Consider the following 16,414-nt stretch of genomic DNA (forward strand, 5'->3'; position numbering starts at 1 on the left):
GCTGACTCATATTGAGCCTGCTGTCAACCAGCACCCCCGGATCCCTTCCTGCAGGGCTGCTCTCCAGCCACTGCTCTACCAATTTATACTTGTGCCTGGCGTTACTTCATCCCAGGTGCAGAATCCAGCATTTGGACTTGTTAAATTCTATCCCATTAATCATTGCCCAATGCTCCAATCTATCTAGAACCCTCTGCAAGCATCTTGTCCCTCAATAGGCACCTCCCAGTTTGGTATCATCAGCAAACTTGCTAATGGTGCATTCAACTCCTGCATCTAGATCATTGATAAATATATTGAACAGAACTAGCCCTAGAATTGAACCCTGAGGAGCCCTGCTGGTGACCGGTCGACTGCCAGATGTAGCCCCATTCACCAGAACCCTTTGAGCTCTGCCCTTCAGCCAGTTCTTCACCCAGCGCACTGTGAATCTGCTCATCCCACAGTTGGACAACTTGTCCAGAAGGATGCTGTGAGGGACACTATCAAAAGCCTTACTAAAATCAAGAAAAACTACATCCACCGCCTTCCCTTCATCCAATAGGTGGGTGACCTTATCATAGAAGAATATCAAATTAGTTAAACAGGACTTTCCCTTTGTGAACCCATGTTGACTCTGCCTGATCTGTGCCAGTTCTGCTTAATATCTTTATCAATGATCTGGATGAGGGGATTGAGTGCACCCTCAGTAAGTTTGCAGATGACACCAAGTTGGGCGGGAGTGTTGATCTGCTCGAGGGTAGGAAGGCTCTGCAGAGGGACCTGGACAGGCTGGATCGATGGGCTGAGACCAATTGCATGAGGTTCAGCAAGGCCAAGTGCCAGGTCCTGCACTTGGGTCACAACAACCCCATGCAGTGCTACAGGCTTGGGGAAGAGTGGCTGGAAAGCTGCCTATCAGAAAAGGACCTGGGGGTGCTGGTTGACAGCCGGCTGAACATGAGCCGGCAGTGTGCCCAGGCGGCCAAGAAGGCCAATGGCATCCTGGCCTTGTGTTCAGTTTTGGGCCCCCCACTACAAGACAGACATTGAGGTGCTGGAGCGTGTCCAAAGAAGGGCAACGAAGCTGGTGAAGGGTCTAGAACACAAGTCTTATGAGGAGCAGCTGAGGGAACTGGGGTTTTTAGTCTGGAGAAGAAGAGTTTCAGGGGAGACCTCATCGCTCTCTATAACTACCTGAAAGGAGGTTGTAGCAAGGTGGGTGTTGGACTATTCTCCCAAGTAACAAGCGATAGGACAAGAGGAAATGGCCTCAAGTTGCGGCAGGGGAATTTTAGATCGGATATTAGGAAAAATTTCTTCACTGAAAGGGTTAGCAAGCATTGGAACAGGCTGCCCAGGGAAGTGGTTGAGTCACCATCCCTGGAGGTATTTAAAAGACGTGTAGACGTGGTGCTTAGGGACATGGTTTAGTGGTGGAGTTGGCAGTGTTAGGTTTACGGCTGGACTTGATGATCTTAAAGGTCTTTTCCAACCTAAATGATTCATGATTCTATTGATGATTGCAGTGTTATTTAAATGCTTTTGAATAGTACACAGTATGATCTTCTCCATAATTTTTCCAGGAACTGAGGTTAGACTAACAGGTCTGTAGTTTCCTGGTCTTCCCTCTCCCCCTTCTTGTGAACTGGAATAACATTGGCTAGCTTCCAGTCAGCAGCGACCTCCCCAGAGTCCCAAGGCCTTTGGCAGTTTTTGTTGGGGTTTCCAGTTAGAGCAGATGTGCAAGTCCCATGTAAGACCTGCCAATGGACAGGCCAGCTGTGGACCTGCCTATAGATTTAACTGTGAAGATTAGATCTGGCCCTACCTTCAATTTAAGAATGTGGTGACCAAGGTTCAGCAGTCATGGGACACTTGTGATGTAACACCCTTACTCTTAAAGAAGAATAGACTTAGTAATGTCATTTAGTAATGTACCTTGTTATTCATTCAGCTTGAATTCATTCTCCTTTCTCTATTTTATTTCATTTATTTTCTTATGCTGGATCACCCTTGGATTTCAGTTTTCTGATCTGCCTTCCTTATAATGGCAAAGACTATCACAGCTAACTATAATAACATTGAAAGAAGTTGTGTTGATTAACAATTTAAAGAGAAACTCTAAATATCATAAAATAAAGACTGATTATGATGGCTCTGAAAACCAAAATTATTCTCTTTTGAACAGATCCACTGAAAAATATGATGTGGCTAGCACTTTAGATAAAGTTCAAAACTACCACGGACATAAAGCAGAACTATACATAATGGTCTTGATTTTGATGTGACAGTAATTGCCTCTTCTTTTGTAACAGAACTTCAGCTGAAGCCCATGTGGAAACAAAAATTCAATGACTGACAAATGCAGCTTGGAATAACAGTATGTGGGTTACCTCATGTGTAGAAACTGGGGGATTAGGTTCCAGACCATCTTTATCAGCTGCTGCAGATTTCAGGACTCGACTCTTCTGGTGTACCCTTTGTTGAACCTGCTCCACATCTTCTCTATATGACTGATTCATGACATCACTAGGTTTCTCCTTTTAGTGTAAGAAAAATAAAAGAAACAAGTAACCAAAAAGCCCTAATCAAACCTGCTGAGTAGTAATTACAGTGCTTGAGATGACAAAGTTACGAAGCCCATAATTATAGGTAGATGAGGAAAACCACAATTACATCTCATAATTTATTGTGGGCAAGGTTATGGCAAAGGAAACCATTTAGAAGAAGCAGTGCTGTAATTTTGTTATAAATTTTTAGAAAAATTGCAGATTGCAAGTGTTCTTCCTCTGACCTACGCTGTTCATGTTTCGTTATTCTAAGCACGGACCTTGAACTGTGTACCCCTGGATGCAGTCTTGAATGCATTTTTTAAAAGGTTTAGCTTTTTCCTGAGGCTCCAATCTTGTACTTGTACTGTAGACAGAGAGTCTGTGGTTAGACACCCAGCCGATTACCAGGCAGGATATTCCCGTGAGCAGCCCGGGGATTTGCTGTATGTACATGCTGAGGTATTTGCTGACTGTAAGGTCTGCCTGAGTTTGTTTATCATCTGGGGACAGATAAAATAAAACAGCCACCTACACAAAATAAAGAATGGCAAATCCTTACAGCATGACCACGGTGGAGAGCACAGCATCAGGGACCTATCTGTGCTGCATGGATATCTGAGCTAGTGGCTGCAAGTCAGATAGGGTATGTACTGAAAGTAGCCCACCCGCAATCCAGAATGAACAGATTTACCCCAATTCTCAGCAAGTTCATGAGTGCACACTGTGCTCCACCTTATCACAACTACACTGCTTTCAGCATCTCACACAGTTTCCTAAAACTCAAGGTCTGAGAAGAGTCTGGCTCTGTCTTCTCTATAACACCCCTTCAGGGAGGGGATGACAGCAACAAAACCCGTTAGCCTTTTCATCTCCAACAAGTACTTAGCTTCTTCCCACTCATTATGGCTCCAGCTCCTGAACACTGCTCTAGTTTGTTGAAATGCCCCTTGTACCAGGGTGCACCAAACAGGACACAGCATTTCAAATGCAGCTTCATACGTGCAAAGTAAATATGCAAATAAGAAATCTAAATAAATGAAGGAGACTCAAGCAAAATAACAGTATCCAAGCAAAATGGTAAGAAGACTTCACAATACGTCCAGGTGACTTGGAATGCAATATCCTCAGCAAAACACTTTGTGGCAGCCCATGGTAATGAAAAGAACCCCAACCTCCATACTAATTTTAAATGTACAGGAAAGGATTCAGAGAGTTAACACATACTAAGTATACAGCACATCAGGCAAAAATACCTCAGTGTAACTTGAGGTTTTTATTATTTATTTATTAGTAGTATCATCCCCACTACAACTAAACGGTATACATAAACCCTCAAATTCAGTCACTCTTGTGTAATCTCATGTCCAATTACCTCTGCTGGATGGGTTTCCTTTCTTGTTTCATCACCTTCAAAACCAACACCATCCTGATACCTTTCCAGGTAGGATGATGCTTCACCACCCTGAACCGCATTGCCCAGAACGTCCTCTTGGACCCTGTCATGTTTGTCCATGCCTGGGCTCTCTTTATCAGCCTCCCCCTGATTTGAAAAATACAAAATGTTTACAACCAGTAAAAGTCACAGTCCAAAATCTAAGTTTACTAAGGAACATCACATTCCACAAGCTGTCTACTCTATCTTCAGTTTAGCTTAATGAATGAAGGAAAAGGCTGAGGTAACCCAAACCCAGAGTCTCTTGGAAACGCCTGCTCAGATCAGTTTGCCGTATTGGGATCTTAATCACTATGAAACACAAACCAAACAGGAGTAAGTGCTCACATGATTTTTAATACTGTCATAGAAGTTTCTGCTTAGGCACATTTGGCAACTCTAACATTTGATCTTGCTCCTTCTCCAGAAATCTCAGTACAGATGGTTTCCACTCTGATATTTTGATGGTCCATCTCTCCCAGCTACTGTTATCACTCAATGGTCAAGTCAATGAGGGAGTTCTCCAAATTGTTCCCTCAGGATCCCTGCACACATTAAGTCATTTACAGTGTGAATGTCCTGAGGTCCCATAAAGATCAGTGGTTCCAGGTTAGTGACCTCTCATTACTTACCTTGTGAGTGCGGGTAGCAAAACCCGTTGAAATCACAGGTATGTTGCAGGTTTTGCATCATGGAGAAAGTGGGTCCAAGCCCTGGGGGGCTTGTAGAGATCATCAAATTGATCTCTTGCGCTTCACATGTGCAAGGCTTTACCTTTCATCAGGTAAGGAAAATACGTCTCTCTAAGACTACAGATTTTAAGGAATTACATATGCATTTCTAGTGAACAGACACACTCACACACACACACACATATATATATACTGACATGTATTGGAACATATTTGTCAGGCACCTGAACAATCTGCCCCAATCTGTCCTTGCTTTGACAGATACCCTGTAATAGGCTGTCTGAAAATACACCGCTTTCCTCCAAAAGTGGATCATTTTGCTTGTCTTTCTCTGACATATTTCTATTTACATCTTGACCCGAAGAGAAATGATATAAAAGAAAACCTGCTTGTGTGACTGTAAACATTGTATTTTAACATTAAATCTCTGAATGGCAAAAATTATTATCTACGAAAATATTGTGCTGCAGTTCTAAACAAGTCTTACTGGTTTAAGAGAAGCTCTCAAAGTTCTTTGGCAGAGGCGTATCAGCAATTTTCTCATGTATACACCTTATCGCTTTGTGTCCTGACCAAGGATACCTGCTCTAATTACGTGCAAGAGAAAGCTATACACAGGTTGTGTTTAAATGGAAAACTGCAGTTTTGAATAGACATCATTGGCTTGTTACAGACTTCTTATAACAAGTTAAGGGAGTTCTTCTCCACATCTTTGATTTATACGCATATATTTACAGAAGGCTTAATTTCAATGAAAATAAGGATGCAATATAGGATGCAATATACAAAAGGCATTTGAGAGACAGATGCCTCTTTAACCAGTCTTCCACTGTCATTACTGTCAACAAATATACTCACATCATGCATTTCCAAAGGCTCCTTTAACTGTACTGCTGTGGGGCTCTCTTCTGCAGTGACAGAAATATCAGAGGTGATCTGTATCTCTCTCTTCAGCATTGCATCTGCCTTATCTTCCATTTGTATTTCATTACCAAACTCATCTTTTAACTCAAGGGCTTCACTGAAAATATTTTCCTCCTTTTGCTTGACGTTTTCAAGTCTTTCTTCCAGACTCCTGTGTTCACTCTGAAGTGTTTCAATTTCATTCTTAATAAACTCCTGTCCTGGTGAAGAGGTGTTTTGTTTAACAGTTTCTGCTAAAACCAAAATCTTCTTTAATGTGTCTTCGCATCGACTAAGAGGTGCTCGTTGTTCCTTTAAACACGAAGAAAACATTTTATTGAAAAGTATCTTCACTCAATATACTTAATGCTAAGATCTAAAGTCAATCACTAGAATCATAAATATTTGTTGTGAACAACAAACTGCGCTGAAAAGTACATGCAGACCTATTTGCTGCAGAAAGTCAAATACTAAACCAGTAATTTCAGTCAGCCATTTTTATGAACAGAGAACACCTGAAGCTATAAGCACTATGACGATGATAAAATAATCAGATAGTATGCTGTGAGGTGCATGGTGATCTTTCCAAGTTCTGAACAGATAATCCCCTCCCTCTCCTATTCCTTTTTACTTGTTAGAGGTATAGCAAATTCTGGAGGAAGGGGAATTGCAGTGATTCGTATCTGAGTCATGGTTTCAGCTTTCAGTAGCTCTCTACGCTCACAACTACAAGATTGTTACCCATTCTGCCAAAGCGCAAAAGAATGTCTAGTTATGCATGAAGGACACTTCCTAAAACTGAACTTGGCTCACTGACATTTTCCTAAGCTGTCCACTCTGGCTAATTTAAAGACACTAACACCAAATTTAATGATCTCTTTCGTCATTATGCCCAGAGACAAAAAAAAACCCCAACCAACAAAATTGAAGAAGCCTGTGTGCTTGAGCTGGGACAATTCTACCTTCAGTTTAGCTGACAGTAAAGGTCCACTCAGTTCGCTAGGAGTGGTTTTAGGCCTACAATTATCTTGATAAAAAGAACATCACATATACTTTATGTTTTAGAAAGGTTTCTTAGTTTTTCAGGTTGACACCATTAGCAGTTCTCTTTTATAATGTGACGGTGTCTACAAGCCTCTAGGGCATGGACCCACTTTCTCCATGATGCAAAACCTGCAACATACCTGTGATTTCAACTGTTTTTGCTCAGCTGATGGTTGTTCCATTGCTTCACAATCAGCAAGCTTCTTAGAGAGAGTTTTCAGCTCAGTGCTCAGGCCTGCTACCATATCCTGAAACTGCTGATGCTCTTGAACATGACTTTCCAATGTCTGCACTATGGTCTAGAAACCAAGGAGTTCCTAGGATTAGTCCAACATTAACTCAAACAAGTATAACTCATACATGGACTATCACAGCTTTTCCAGGACCTCAGCAGCACAAAAAACTTGCTTGTTTCCCATAAAATACCCAGCTAATCACAGATGCACAGAAAATATTGTGCCCTCTTCCCAGCACATCATGGACTTCACCATGAACAAAATATTCATTAGTAGCAGGAAGCAGAAGAGTTTGCATTCCATAAGAATATACTTCTAAAAAGGGATGTTTTCTATCCAAAATGGATGAAAGATTAGATGCAGAATGCCACATAGGGTGCAAATGCAATTTGCACTAAACTGGGTGGAACCAATAACAAACAAGATGCAGGAAAAGCCATTCATCCTTCCAAAAGGAAAAAAAAACTACCTTGGCTTGGAGATTATAGGAACAAATGCTTCATATTACAGCTATCTGAATCTGTTTATACAGGTGTAAAATGTTATTCTTCACACTTACCTTGGTCTCATTTGTTTAAACATTTATCCCTCTGCAAAGCACAAGGCAGTGAAAAATCTGAGCTTCTGGTGCTCTTTTTCCCCACAGTAAGAGAGAGAGAGGAATTCCCTGCCCTTCTACAGAGGAACTTCCACCACTCCCAGTTTTACCCATAAACTTGCCAGCTGAATGTCACTACAGGCAAACAGTGAGAACTGCAATCAACAGGCATACCAATAATCTCGTGAGGAAAAAGTGTGAGGTTCCAACCTGTAGCTGGCTGAGCAGATTTTCATGTTGGTGCTTTAATTCCAACCATTCCACCTCTGTGAAGCAGGGATCCCCAGTGCAACCCTGTAGGTGATCTTCCTGGCTTTTCAATTCATTAAATCGAGAATTTAAGTCTTCTGCTTTCTGCAAGAGGTTGGCATAGTTTGTCAGCTGAGCTTGCTTCTCCTGCAAACCAGGCTGAAGGGCGAAACCTATCTCCTGTTGCTGTTTCTCCAGTTCAGTTACAGCCAGTCTCAAATCTTCTTTGCTTTGCTCATATTGCTCCCTGTTGAACTGAAGTCGCTCTTGAGGGCTAAGAAAAAATACTGCATTTAATAGTCTTAAATTTTTTTTTATTTGTTACCTAGAAAATGTCAAATTGTGAACAAGTCAACCATTAGAATGAACTTGAGCATACTGAATACTTTTCTTCAGGTTTTAAATTACTGATCAGCTTTAGACTGGAATTTTCAAGGTGATGAAAATGAAAAACACTGAAGTTATTGCTGCTGAACTGGACTTGAATGCAGGACAAGTGACTAACCCTCTTAAACTTTAACCTATAAACCCATAGTTTCTAGCATCTGAGATGTCATGCTCATGCTCTGTATTTTTCTGCTTTTCATTACAGCAGCAGTTCTGTTTAAAAAGAATATGGCTATGAATGTATTTTCCTTGACAACTTCTTATGACAGTCTCCTGAAAGGGAATGCTCTGTAGAAGATACACATTGCATTGGTTGAGATGGGGGTGGGGGAATGTTTTAGAGATACAGACAACAAAACCAACATATGCAATATGGGTCATATTAGCACAATCCAGCGCCTACTTTCCTGACCTTGACATCAGATTTCAATTTGTGTGCTTTATAAGCATGCATGCTGATCTGCTGCAGGTGAACAGGTTGCATTTGTCCACAGGAAATATGCAACTATGATCAGTGAGACAAAAGTAACATTTTTATGTTCACATTTAGTGATGAAGCTCAGATATTTTCCAGATGGAACTTAAATGCCAACATTTGAAAATATGATCCCACACAAACAAATCCAAATAAATAAAGTCTGGTTATAATTCTGTAAAGTACAGCAGGATAAATGAGGACAAAAGCAAAGCTTAAGTGTTTTGTTTTTTGCCCTCAAGATTCATATTTTTTTGCAAATGACAAATAAAGCACAGCCTCACATACGTTAAGTACTCTTGCTTCAAGTTCCCTATTCCAGCTTCACACTGATGCCATTACCGTGTCGCATCTGTTATTCACAGGCCTGATCCTGCAAGGTCCTGAGCATCTCTTCAGATGTGCTAGGCACCTCATCTCCTGTCTTCAACATACTGTGAAGAGGGTGCACTGCATTCTGCTGTGTTGGATCCAATATAGCCAATGCTCTATCTTTCTGAACACCACTTGTATTGCTTGTACTGAGTGCTCAGTAATAAGAGAAGGCAACTCAGTATTCTCAGAAATATTTATTTTTAATAGTTCATTCCCTGGTCATTTTTAAAAAAGTATACAGTAGGCCTACTTTAGCTTCCGTTGATCTCAACAGCAAAGTTCCCAGTGATGATACTGAAAGTCAGTTCAAGAATGTTACAGCAGACAAATATCTTAAAAGTGTCTGCATGTGCAAAATCAGAACTTCAGTTTATGTTCTTCTGACATGTTTTAAAGGATCAATTTGACTCTCAGACACAGTTGCCACAAGGCCAGTGACACTACAGTGCCTTTGCTGACTTAACAATACTAGCTGCCGCAGCCAAGAAAGCCTCTCATAGAGCCAGAATAAACCAGGCTTTAAAAACTCTACTTTAAAAATCCCAGCCTCCTGGATTTACCCCTAACTCTCTTCTGAAGCAGTATGAATCTGTGCAAAGGTAGATCCCACCTCTGACCGTTCAATCCAAACTATGACCTGCCCCTCCACAACACTGCAGAAATACAAGTATTTTTGTAGGGATCTTGTTCTGTCCCCAAAGAACACAAATTAAATGGAACTGGTGCAGGAAGAAGAGAAGAAAGTTGATATAGCAGTAAGTGATCTGTACCACCTCTAGACAAATTCCACATTACCTTCTATATTCAGTGGCTAACCGACAGGTGCTTTCCCACTGGTTCTGGAGCTCAGAAATAGTCTGCTGAACCACCGGCTTCTTAGTTTTCTCATTTCTCATTAAAGTTTCTCCTAGAGCTATGATGTTCTGTATTTTGGCCTCTCCTGCATCTTTGAGAGCTGTGATTTCCTGTATTAAACAAGACGCAGAAGGAGTACATATACAACTATTTTTGGGTACAGAATAAAAGGTACTACCAATGATTTTTTTCATACTTTGTACACTGCTGTTCAAGACAAAAGAATTCTCCTTCCAATATATCACATAACTGATACATAAACGGATAGATCATCTAGTTTTAGAAAGTCTGTGATAATTAAGCTGATTTATTAATTATTCTCTACATAATAAAACCAATATTGTGCTGACAAAAAAAATGCTCCAAATCTTAGGGAAAGATATTTGTCACAATACTACCCCTTCCACAGAACTAAACATGTAAATTCCAGCATCCTCATCCTAAGTAGTCAGAGAGAGGAGACACCAAAGAGGACATTGGGGCCTGAGAAACCCACCCAGGCAGTGGAGCAGCCCGGCACAATGGCACTGCAGGACACCCAAGAAGCCACACACTTTGCAGAGGCTCTCCAGATGCCCCAGGTACGTCACTGACCTCCCTCTCCACCTCTGGCGTAGGCTATGATGGGAAGGCGCACAGCCACCAGCACCTTATGAATTCAGTGCTGCTCGATCCAGAGATGCAGAGGAGAATCTCATCTTACGTGCATAATAAACTATGCAAAAACCAAAAAAAAAAACAAAACCACGAAACCCCAAACACACACCCCCTCCCCAAATAAGCCACAAAACCACAGGCAATCAGCAGTGACAGTATCTTTTACGAGGTACTGACTCATCGAGCATTCCCCTAATATTAGCATGAGCTGTGAAGTGGAAAAGGAATACATTTAACACAATACCTTTATCTGATTAATCCTTTCGTCTGATGGCAACTCACTTTCCTGTGAACTCAGGTTATTAACAGCCTCCTCGAGCTTTTTGATGCAGCAAGAAACATCCTGGGCAAGTTCTTCAAAATTCTGTCCTTCCACTGGAAGTCTCTCAGTATTCCCTGCCATTTCACTTACATGTGTTATCAGTGTCTGGTATCTACTAATAAGATCACTGGCTTCTGAAGTGGTTTCATGTTCTGTCAGCCCAGCCTCCCTCAAAGAATTTGCTAGCTGAGCCATGGAGTCAAATGGTTTTCTGAAAAATACAAAAAATTAATAAACATCTATTTGTTGTAACAACATGGAGCAATCTTCTTTAGAAGACAGTTCTTAGATAGAAACCAAAGAAAACAATACCTTTGCATTAACAGTGTTTTATAGAAGTTTTCAAGTTTTGTCTCATCTTTTTTGATCTCTTTTAGTTTTTCTTCCTGAGCAGTGAGCCATTCTTCCAAGACCGTGGTGCTTTCTTCAAGGCTAAAGAGAGTATAAATACAGGCACAGGTCAAAATGAGAGGCACTACATGACTAAAACCTGCTGACAGCACTGTTTTGCTGAAAAAGTAACATAAATATTATACACCTGATCAAAGTTTTAAGCACAAGCTTAATTTTAAGTATCTCGGTTCATGTCACTGAAACTACCCATAAGCACATACTCTCATATAACACTGAGTCTGCTACGAAGTGAAAAAACACGTGAAGCATACAACAAAACACTCACTACCCTTTATTAAAAGACCATCTTTAATAAAAAGCAGGGCTGTTTGCCATTCACTATGGCCCTTTAATAATGAATCATTTTATATTACTTGTGATTAAAATGTCAGAAACTACATTAGTTCCCTACCTACTGAGCTGCTGGAGAGAAGCACAAAGTTCCTTTTCCCGTTTCTGACATTTGGAGATCAATCTTTGTAGTTCTGCTTCTTGATCTCTCACACGGCTGTTAAGGTGGTTAATGCTTGCTTTGGGCAAGTAATGCTTCACTTTATTCAATAAAGTTTTAACCTCTTGGATATCTCTGTCTTTGCCTTCAGATGTTAGGAAGTGCTGAATAAGAGCACAAACACAAGATGCATTTGTTAAATTTGCTGTTGTATAATAGATATTTATGTTACAAGAGCTTTTCAACTCCTGTTATCTCCACCAATATTTTCTACAGCAATGCCAGTTCCTGAAAGGGAATATATGTTAATTCACAGTTTGCTGACTATTCCACTTGCAAATGGAAAAGTTGCTGTTTGTAGAATAAAGAGAAAGTGAAGTAGACGACTCGGATTTTCTTCTCTACAGCACAAATACCCAGAGAAGAAATAGGCAAGCAGCATTCAGATCTAGCACTGACATCACTGTGTCTTCTGCCACTTAACTGTGATTGCTTCTTGCAGACGTGGCTTTTCCATCTCTCTTCTGTTCTGGCTACAACAAAGTGAATGCATATTTTTCACATTTGAGTCCAATGGGGGTCAGAATTTCATTTTACTCTCTACATATTTGACTTTCTGCATCTTTGCACACTGAAGTACTTGGCCAAAGTCCATTGACTTTCACTAACTGTTGTCCTGTCTCTCACTTGCCCAATTATGTATGAACTTGAACAGCGATACTCCATTTTAACGAAGTTTTATTTTCATTCCACTTACTGTCCTAATGCTTTAAGTTACATGAAACGTTCTTTCAGCCTCAAGTTACAAAACCGCTGTAGGTGAATTCACTCCCAAGAGTAGACTCCCACGTAAAAAAGTAAAACTTCAAGAACAATCACCTGTAGAAATTAGAACATTTTAATACTTTACCTTTAGCCTCTGCAGTCTTTCTTCCAGTATTGGTTTTGTTTCTGAGGGGTCAAAGCAGTCCTTCAAAGACAGCTGAGTGCTGCTGAACCAGTCATTAAAATTCTTGCATTGACCTAAAAAAAGATACATGCCAAATTTCTTCATTAATGGTATTCTGTAAAAGAAAATCCTATTTAACATAAAGGTTTCAGACAATTTGTAATTACATTTATCAGTGCTACTGTCAAAGGTTGCTTTTCACTACAGACCATGTGACAGAAAATGCTGCAGTTCATGCTTTTTTTTACCCAACATTAATTGACAATAAACATAGCTGTTCACTTGGGAGGATAGTCTGCTATACATAGCAGTTTCAGTAAACAAGACCTGGATTAGCCTACTGGCAACTTTTCTCATTTCCATGCAAATAAGTATTACTCAAAAACTATTTGAAAATGAGACTACCTCTGGGCTTAATTCTACACCTGCACAATCCTGTGTCTGCATAAAACAAAAAGTAAGTAATAAAGCTATTCATTCTCATAACTAAGATTAAATAAAAAATGACTGGAAAAAATGAAAAAGTTTGATTTCTGTATTTTTAAATGAAGTGGTCTGACATTTGTTCCTGAATTATGCTTTAAACTTAGTTTATCTATTTTTTAAACGTAAAAATAAGAAACAAAATACTTTGATTCAGACTGAGTGGTTTGTTGGAATCAAAAGTCATTTTTATCCAAATCTTTATCTTGTTCAGAACCCTGAAGCAGTTTGAGATATTGAAGCAGTTTCAGACACCGAACCAAAAATAAATTAATTGCATAACCTTTAAGTGATTATGATGGTCAGTACAAACCTATAAAGCTACATAAATGTGAAATGTGTTTGCTTACGGTTCAGAACACCGATAAAGTGATCTTGAAACACATGTTTCTTCTTATTAAATAAATCAGTGACACATTTAAGCTGCTTATTTAATTCATCCACATCAGGACAATCCGTCTCTTCTTGGAGTAATGTCACATGGTGTTTTTGTTGCAGAATTTTCTGGTGTATCTCCTGAAGTTAAAAAAAAAAGGACAACTGGTAAAAAGCAAAATTTGAAGTGCAAGCAGAAGTTCACTACAGAGCTGCTTTAGTACAAGAGTTTTGCAAAGGGTTTAGTCCTGCCTATGTGTCAAAATAATTTCTTAAAGTATATTGACATTAACAAGGCAATCAATAGGTAGATATAAGCACTAAACTCTCCTTGAGCAGTGTGTATACATCTGTATGCATACATAATCACACATACATTCACTCACGCATATTTTGGCATCACACAAAATAGATATGTGAAGTGCACAGTAATATAGTACGTTCCAGAGCATATAATACCTAGAAGCTATAATGCCTTAGCTGCCATAGGCACTATTCCATCCCTAAATGCCTTACTCTGTACGTCAAGTCCCTTTCAAGTGGAGTGAAAAATAACTTAGAGGGAGCTGGGAGAATTAATTAAAAGCTGTATCTTTCTTCCAATGCCTGTGATTTCACTGCCGCAAACACTAGTGGTCTGACACCCAGAATGTGCATAATCCATTCACTGCTCAACAGGAGGTTTAGATCTTGCCAGCCTTGAACCTCCAAGCAGGAAGCAGCTCTTTTTTCACCTCTCTCCCTGGTGCAAGGAGGATGGAAAGTTGGCTTAAATTGCCTACTGGGAGCTCCCCTTGCAGGCAGGCTCAGGTGACACAAAGCCAACCTCTGTATATTACCCAGTCTTGGAAAAGATACAACCCAGTACCCCCACTACTGCTTCAACATATCTTGGGTGGTATACTGTTGTTGTGCCTATCACTAACCATATCCAATAGCTGCAAGGGTTAACTAACTACATCTGATAACATCCAGTGAAAACAGGCTTTTCATTCACATTTCTGGCAGCTTAAGGAAATATTCAAGCCAGGCTCTTCACTTGAGTTATTCCAGCAGTTTACAACATATACAGGAGAAACACTTACGAAGACTGGCCCAGAAGAGAAATAATGAACAACATTATAAAAGATGTGTAATTTGTGGCACACTACCTCCAATTTAGTAAAGATCTCTAAGGTGTCAGAAGGAGATAAAGCTTTTAAAAGTGATTCAGTCATTCCAATCTGTGTCTTGGCCAGATCAAGGTCTCCTTTTAGTTCTGCTGTATTCACGCTGAGTTCACTGGTCCCCCGCTTCGTTGACAAGAGCTCTTTGATTAGCTCCATTTTTTGCACAACTGATGATCTGATGACCTTAAAATTGGAAATAAACATATGTAAGAAAACATACAGGATTGATTTCCTAGAATATTACAGAACTCCATGATAACCATAAAAAGCAATGAAATGATCTGAAGTCCAGACATTTCAATCGCAGCTTGTCCCAGTTTCCTTCCCTCCCACTCCACAAATTGAAAAATAATAGTATTTAAGCCCTGCTTTTCTGAGGAGGAATGATCTCAGTTCATCTTTATTAGCAATGCATTTACTGGTGCTGCTTTACTAATAAATTTCATCGTCAGCCTACTCCAGTGTCTGCTCTCAGCTGGATAAAGGCCTTACATGTGCTTTGGCTACCAGGAAAAAGAGGGTGCCAGCTCACTCTGTAACACACCTCCCTGCAGCGATCCCACCAGGGCAGATTCCCCCCAGAGATACAAAAAACAGGCAAGGACAAGAGAGAGGCGGGCAGCTCTGGCTCGAGACTAGTAACTAAGGAGCAACGGGTCCTTAACCTTATTCTTAAGGCTTCTGCAGATTTGCATGAGACAGCAACTCAATGGGATCATGGCCACATGCTGAAACACCACCCCAGGAGGCTCAGGGCGTCTGGTGCTCCCAAGGAGCAGAGTGTACACAGTACAAGGTTGCCGAGTCCTTTCCTAAGCTCTTTAGATCACGTTACCCAGTGAAACTCCTCTGAGTTCACTGCCTCCTGAGGATAAACACACAAATAGCCAAACTGGGTCAAGCTCAAGGTGCATCTAACAGAGACTGGGAGTGGATGCTTAGGGAACTGGTATAGGATCAAGGTAGGCTAGCATGGTCTCAAACAGCAGAGAATGATTTATTCTTTGCTGTGTGAAGTTAACACAAAAAGATGAAGATTTCCTTGTGATATCCCAAAGGAAAACATCACGGTAAACACCACTTTATGCAAATAGCTACATACTACCAAGCTACATTAAACATATCTAGGTAAAGGTACAGTTTAAAGTAGACAGCATGCTGAGTTACTTGGATCCCCAAAGGGTTGACGAGGTCCATTGTGCCTTGTTCTTGGCCAATAGCTAAAAGCCAGATATCACTGATATTGGCCTCTTTCAGCAGGCCTGCAAAACAGTTGGGTCAGGTCTAAGTCCCTAAAAGGCACAGGACTGTGAGAGGCCTTTGTGTTTAAAATGACAGGTTTGGTTCTAACAGCTTAAGAAAGACAACAAATGAAATGTCACTGCTAATAGCCAACAATGCCTCCAATTCTCTTTGGGTAGTTTTAAGTCAAACTAAGATGATTGTGGCAAAGACAATACTAGAAGCAGGGCTGTAGTAGCAAGTACTGGCGTATTAGCTGTAAAAGCTCCTTTGTACCTGTAGCTCCAGTGGAGGTTCATTACTATTCAGAAGTTCTTCTATCTCAGCCACCGTGTTGTCAAATTTCTGGAGTTTCTGCTCTTGGACTCGTAAGCATGCCTAAAGGTGGAAAAAACACATCGGTAACTGTGTTTCCCCCCCAAATTAAATTTCCATGTTTCTGTTAGAAAATTGTATTACTAATATTCTGATTCTGCATTTTGGCATATAGAGCTCCCACAACTGGTCCATTTCCTGATTTTCATTTTTGCAATTTAGACTTTTTTTTTGTATTAGAGTCAGAAACATTCTATGTTTCTCAGGCAAAGCAGTTG

General features: G+C 40.3%; 1 protein-coding gene across 1 annotated transcript in view; it reads right to left on the reverse strand.

The window, feature by feature from the left end:
• Positions 1-16,414, reverse strand: part of SYNE2 (spectrin repeat containing nuclear envelope protein 2) — a 200,260-nt gene that overhangs the window by 122,536 nt on the left and 61,310 nt on the right. The window contains exons 34-46 of the mRNA XM_009273371.2: positions 16,098-16,199; positions 14,562-14,762; positions 13,386-13,551; positions 12,514-12,626; positions 11,565-11,767; positions 11,072-11,191; positions 10,682-10,970; positions 9,721-9,890; positions 7,650-7,962; positions 6,746-6,904; positions 5,517-5,873; positions 3,907-4,074; positions 2,376-2,522 (exon numbers count right to left, since the gene is read on the reverse strand). Of these exons, the coding sequence (XP_009271646.1) occupies positions 2,376-2,522; positions 3,907-4,074; positions 5,517-5,873; positions 6,746-6,904; positions 7,650-7,962; positions 9,721-9,890; positions 10,682-10,970; positions 11,072-11,191; positions 11,565-11,767; positions 12,514-12,626; positions 13,386-13,551; positions 14,562-14,762; positions 16,098-16,199 (2,508 nt within the window). The remainder of the gene's footprint in view (positions 1-2,375; positions 2,523-3,906; positions 4,075-5,516; positions 5,874-6,745; positions 6,905-7,649; positions 7,963-9,720; positions 9,891-10,681; positions 10,971-11,071; positions 11,192-11,564; positions 11,768-12,513; positions 12,627-13,385; positions 13,552-14,561; positions 14,763-16,097; positions 16,200-16,414) is intronic.

The sequence above is a fragment of the Aptenodytes forsteri genome, unplaced genomic scaffold (genome assembly GCF_000699145.1).
Source record: "Aptenodytes forsteri isolate BGI_AS27 unplaced genomic scaffold, ASM69914v1 Scaffold479, whole genome shotgun sequence".
In the NCBI taxonomy this organism is placed as follows: domain Eukaryota; kingdom Metazoa; phylum Chordata; class Aves; order Sphenisciformes; family Spheniscidae; genus Aptenodytes; species Aptenodytes forsteri.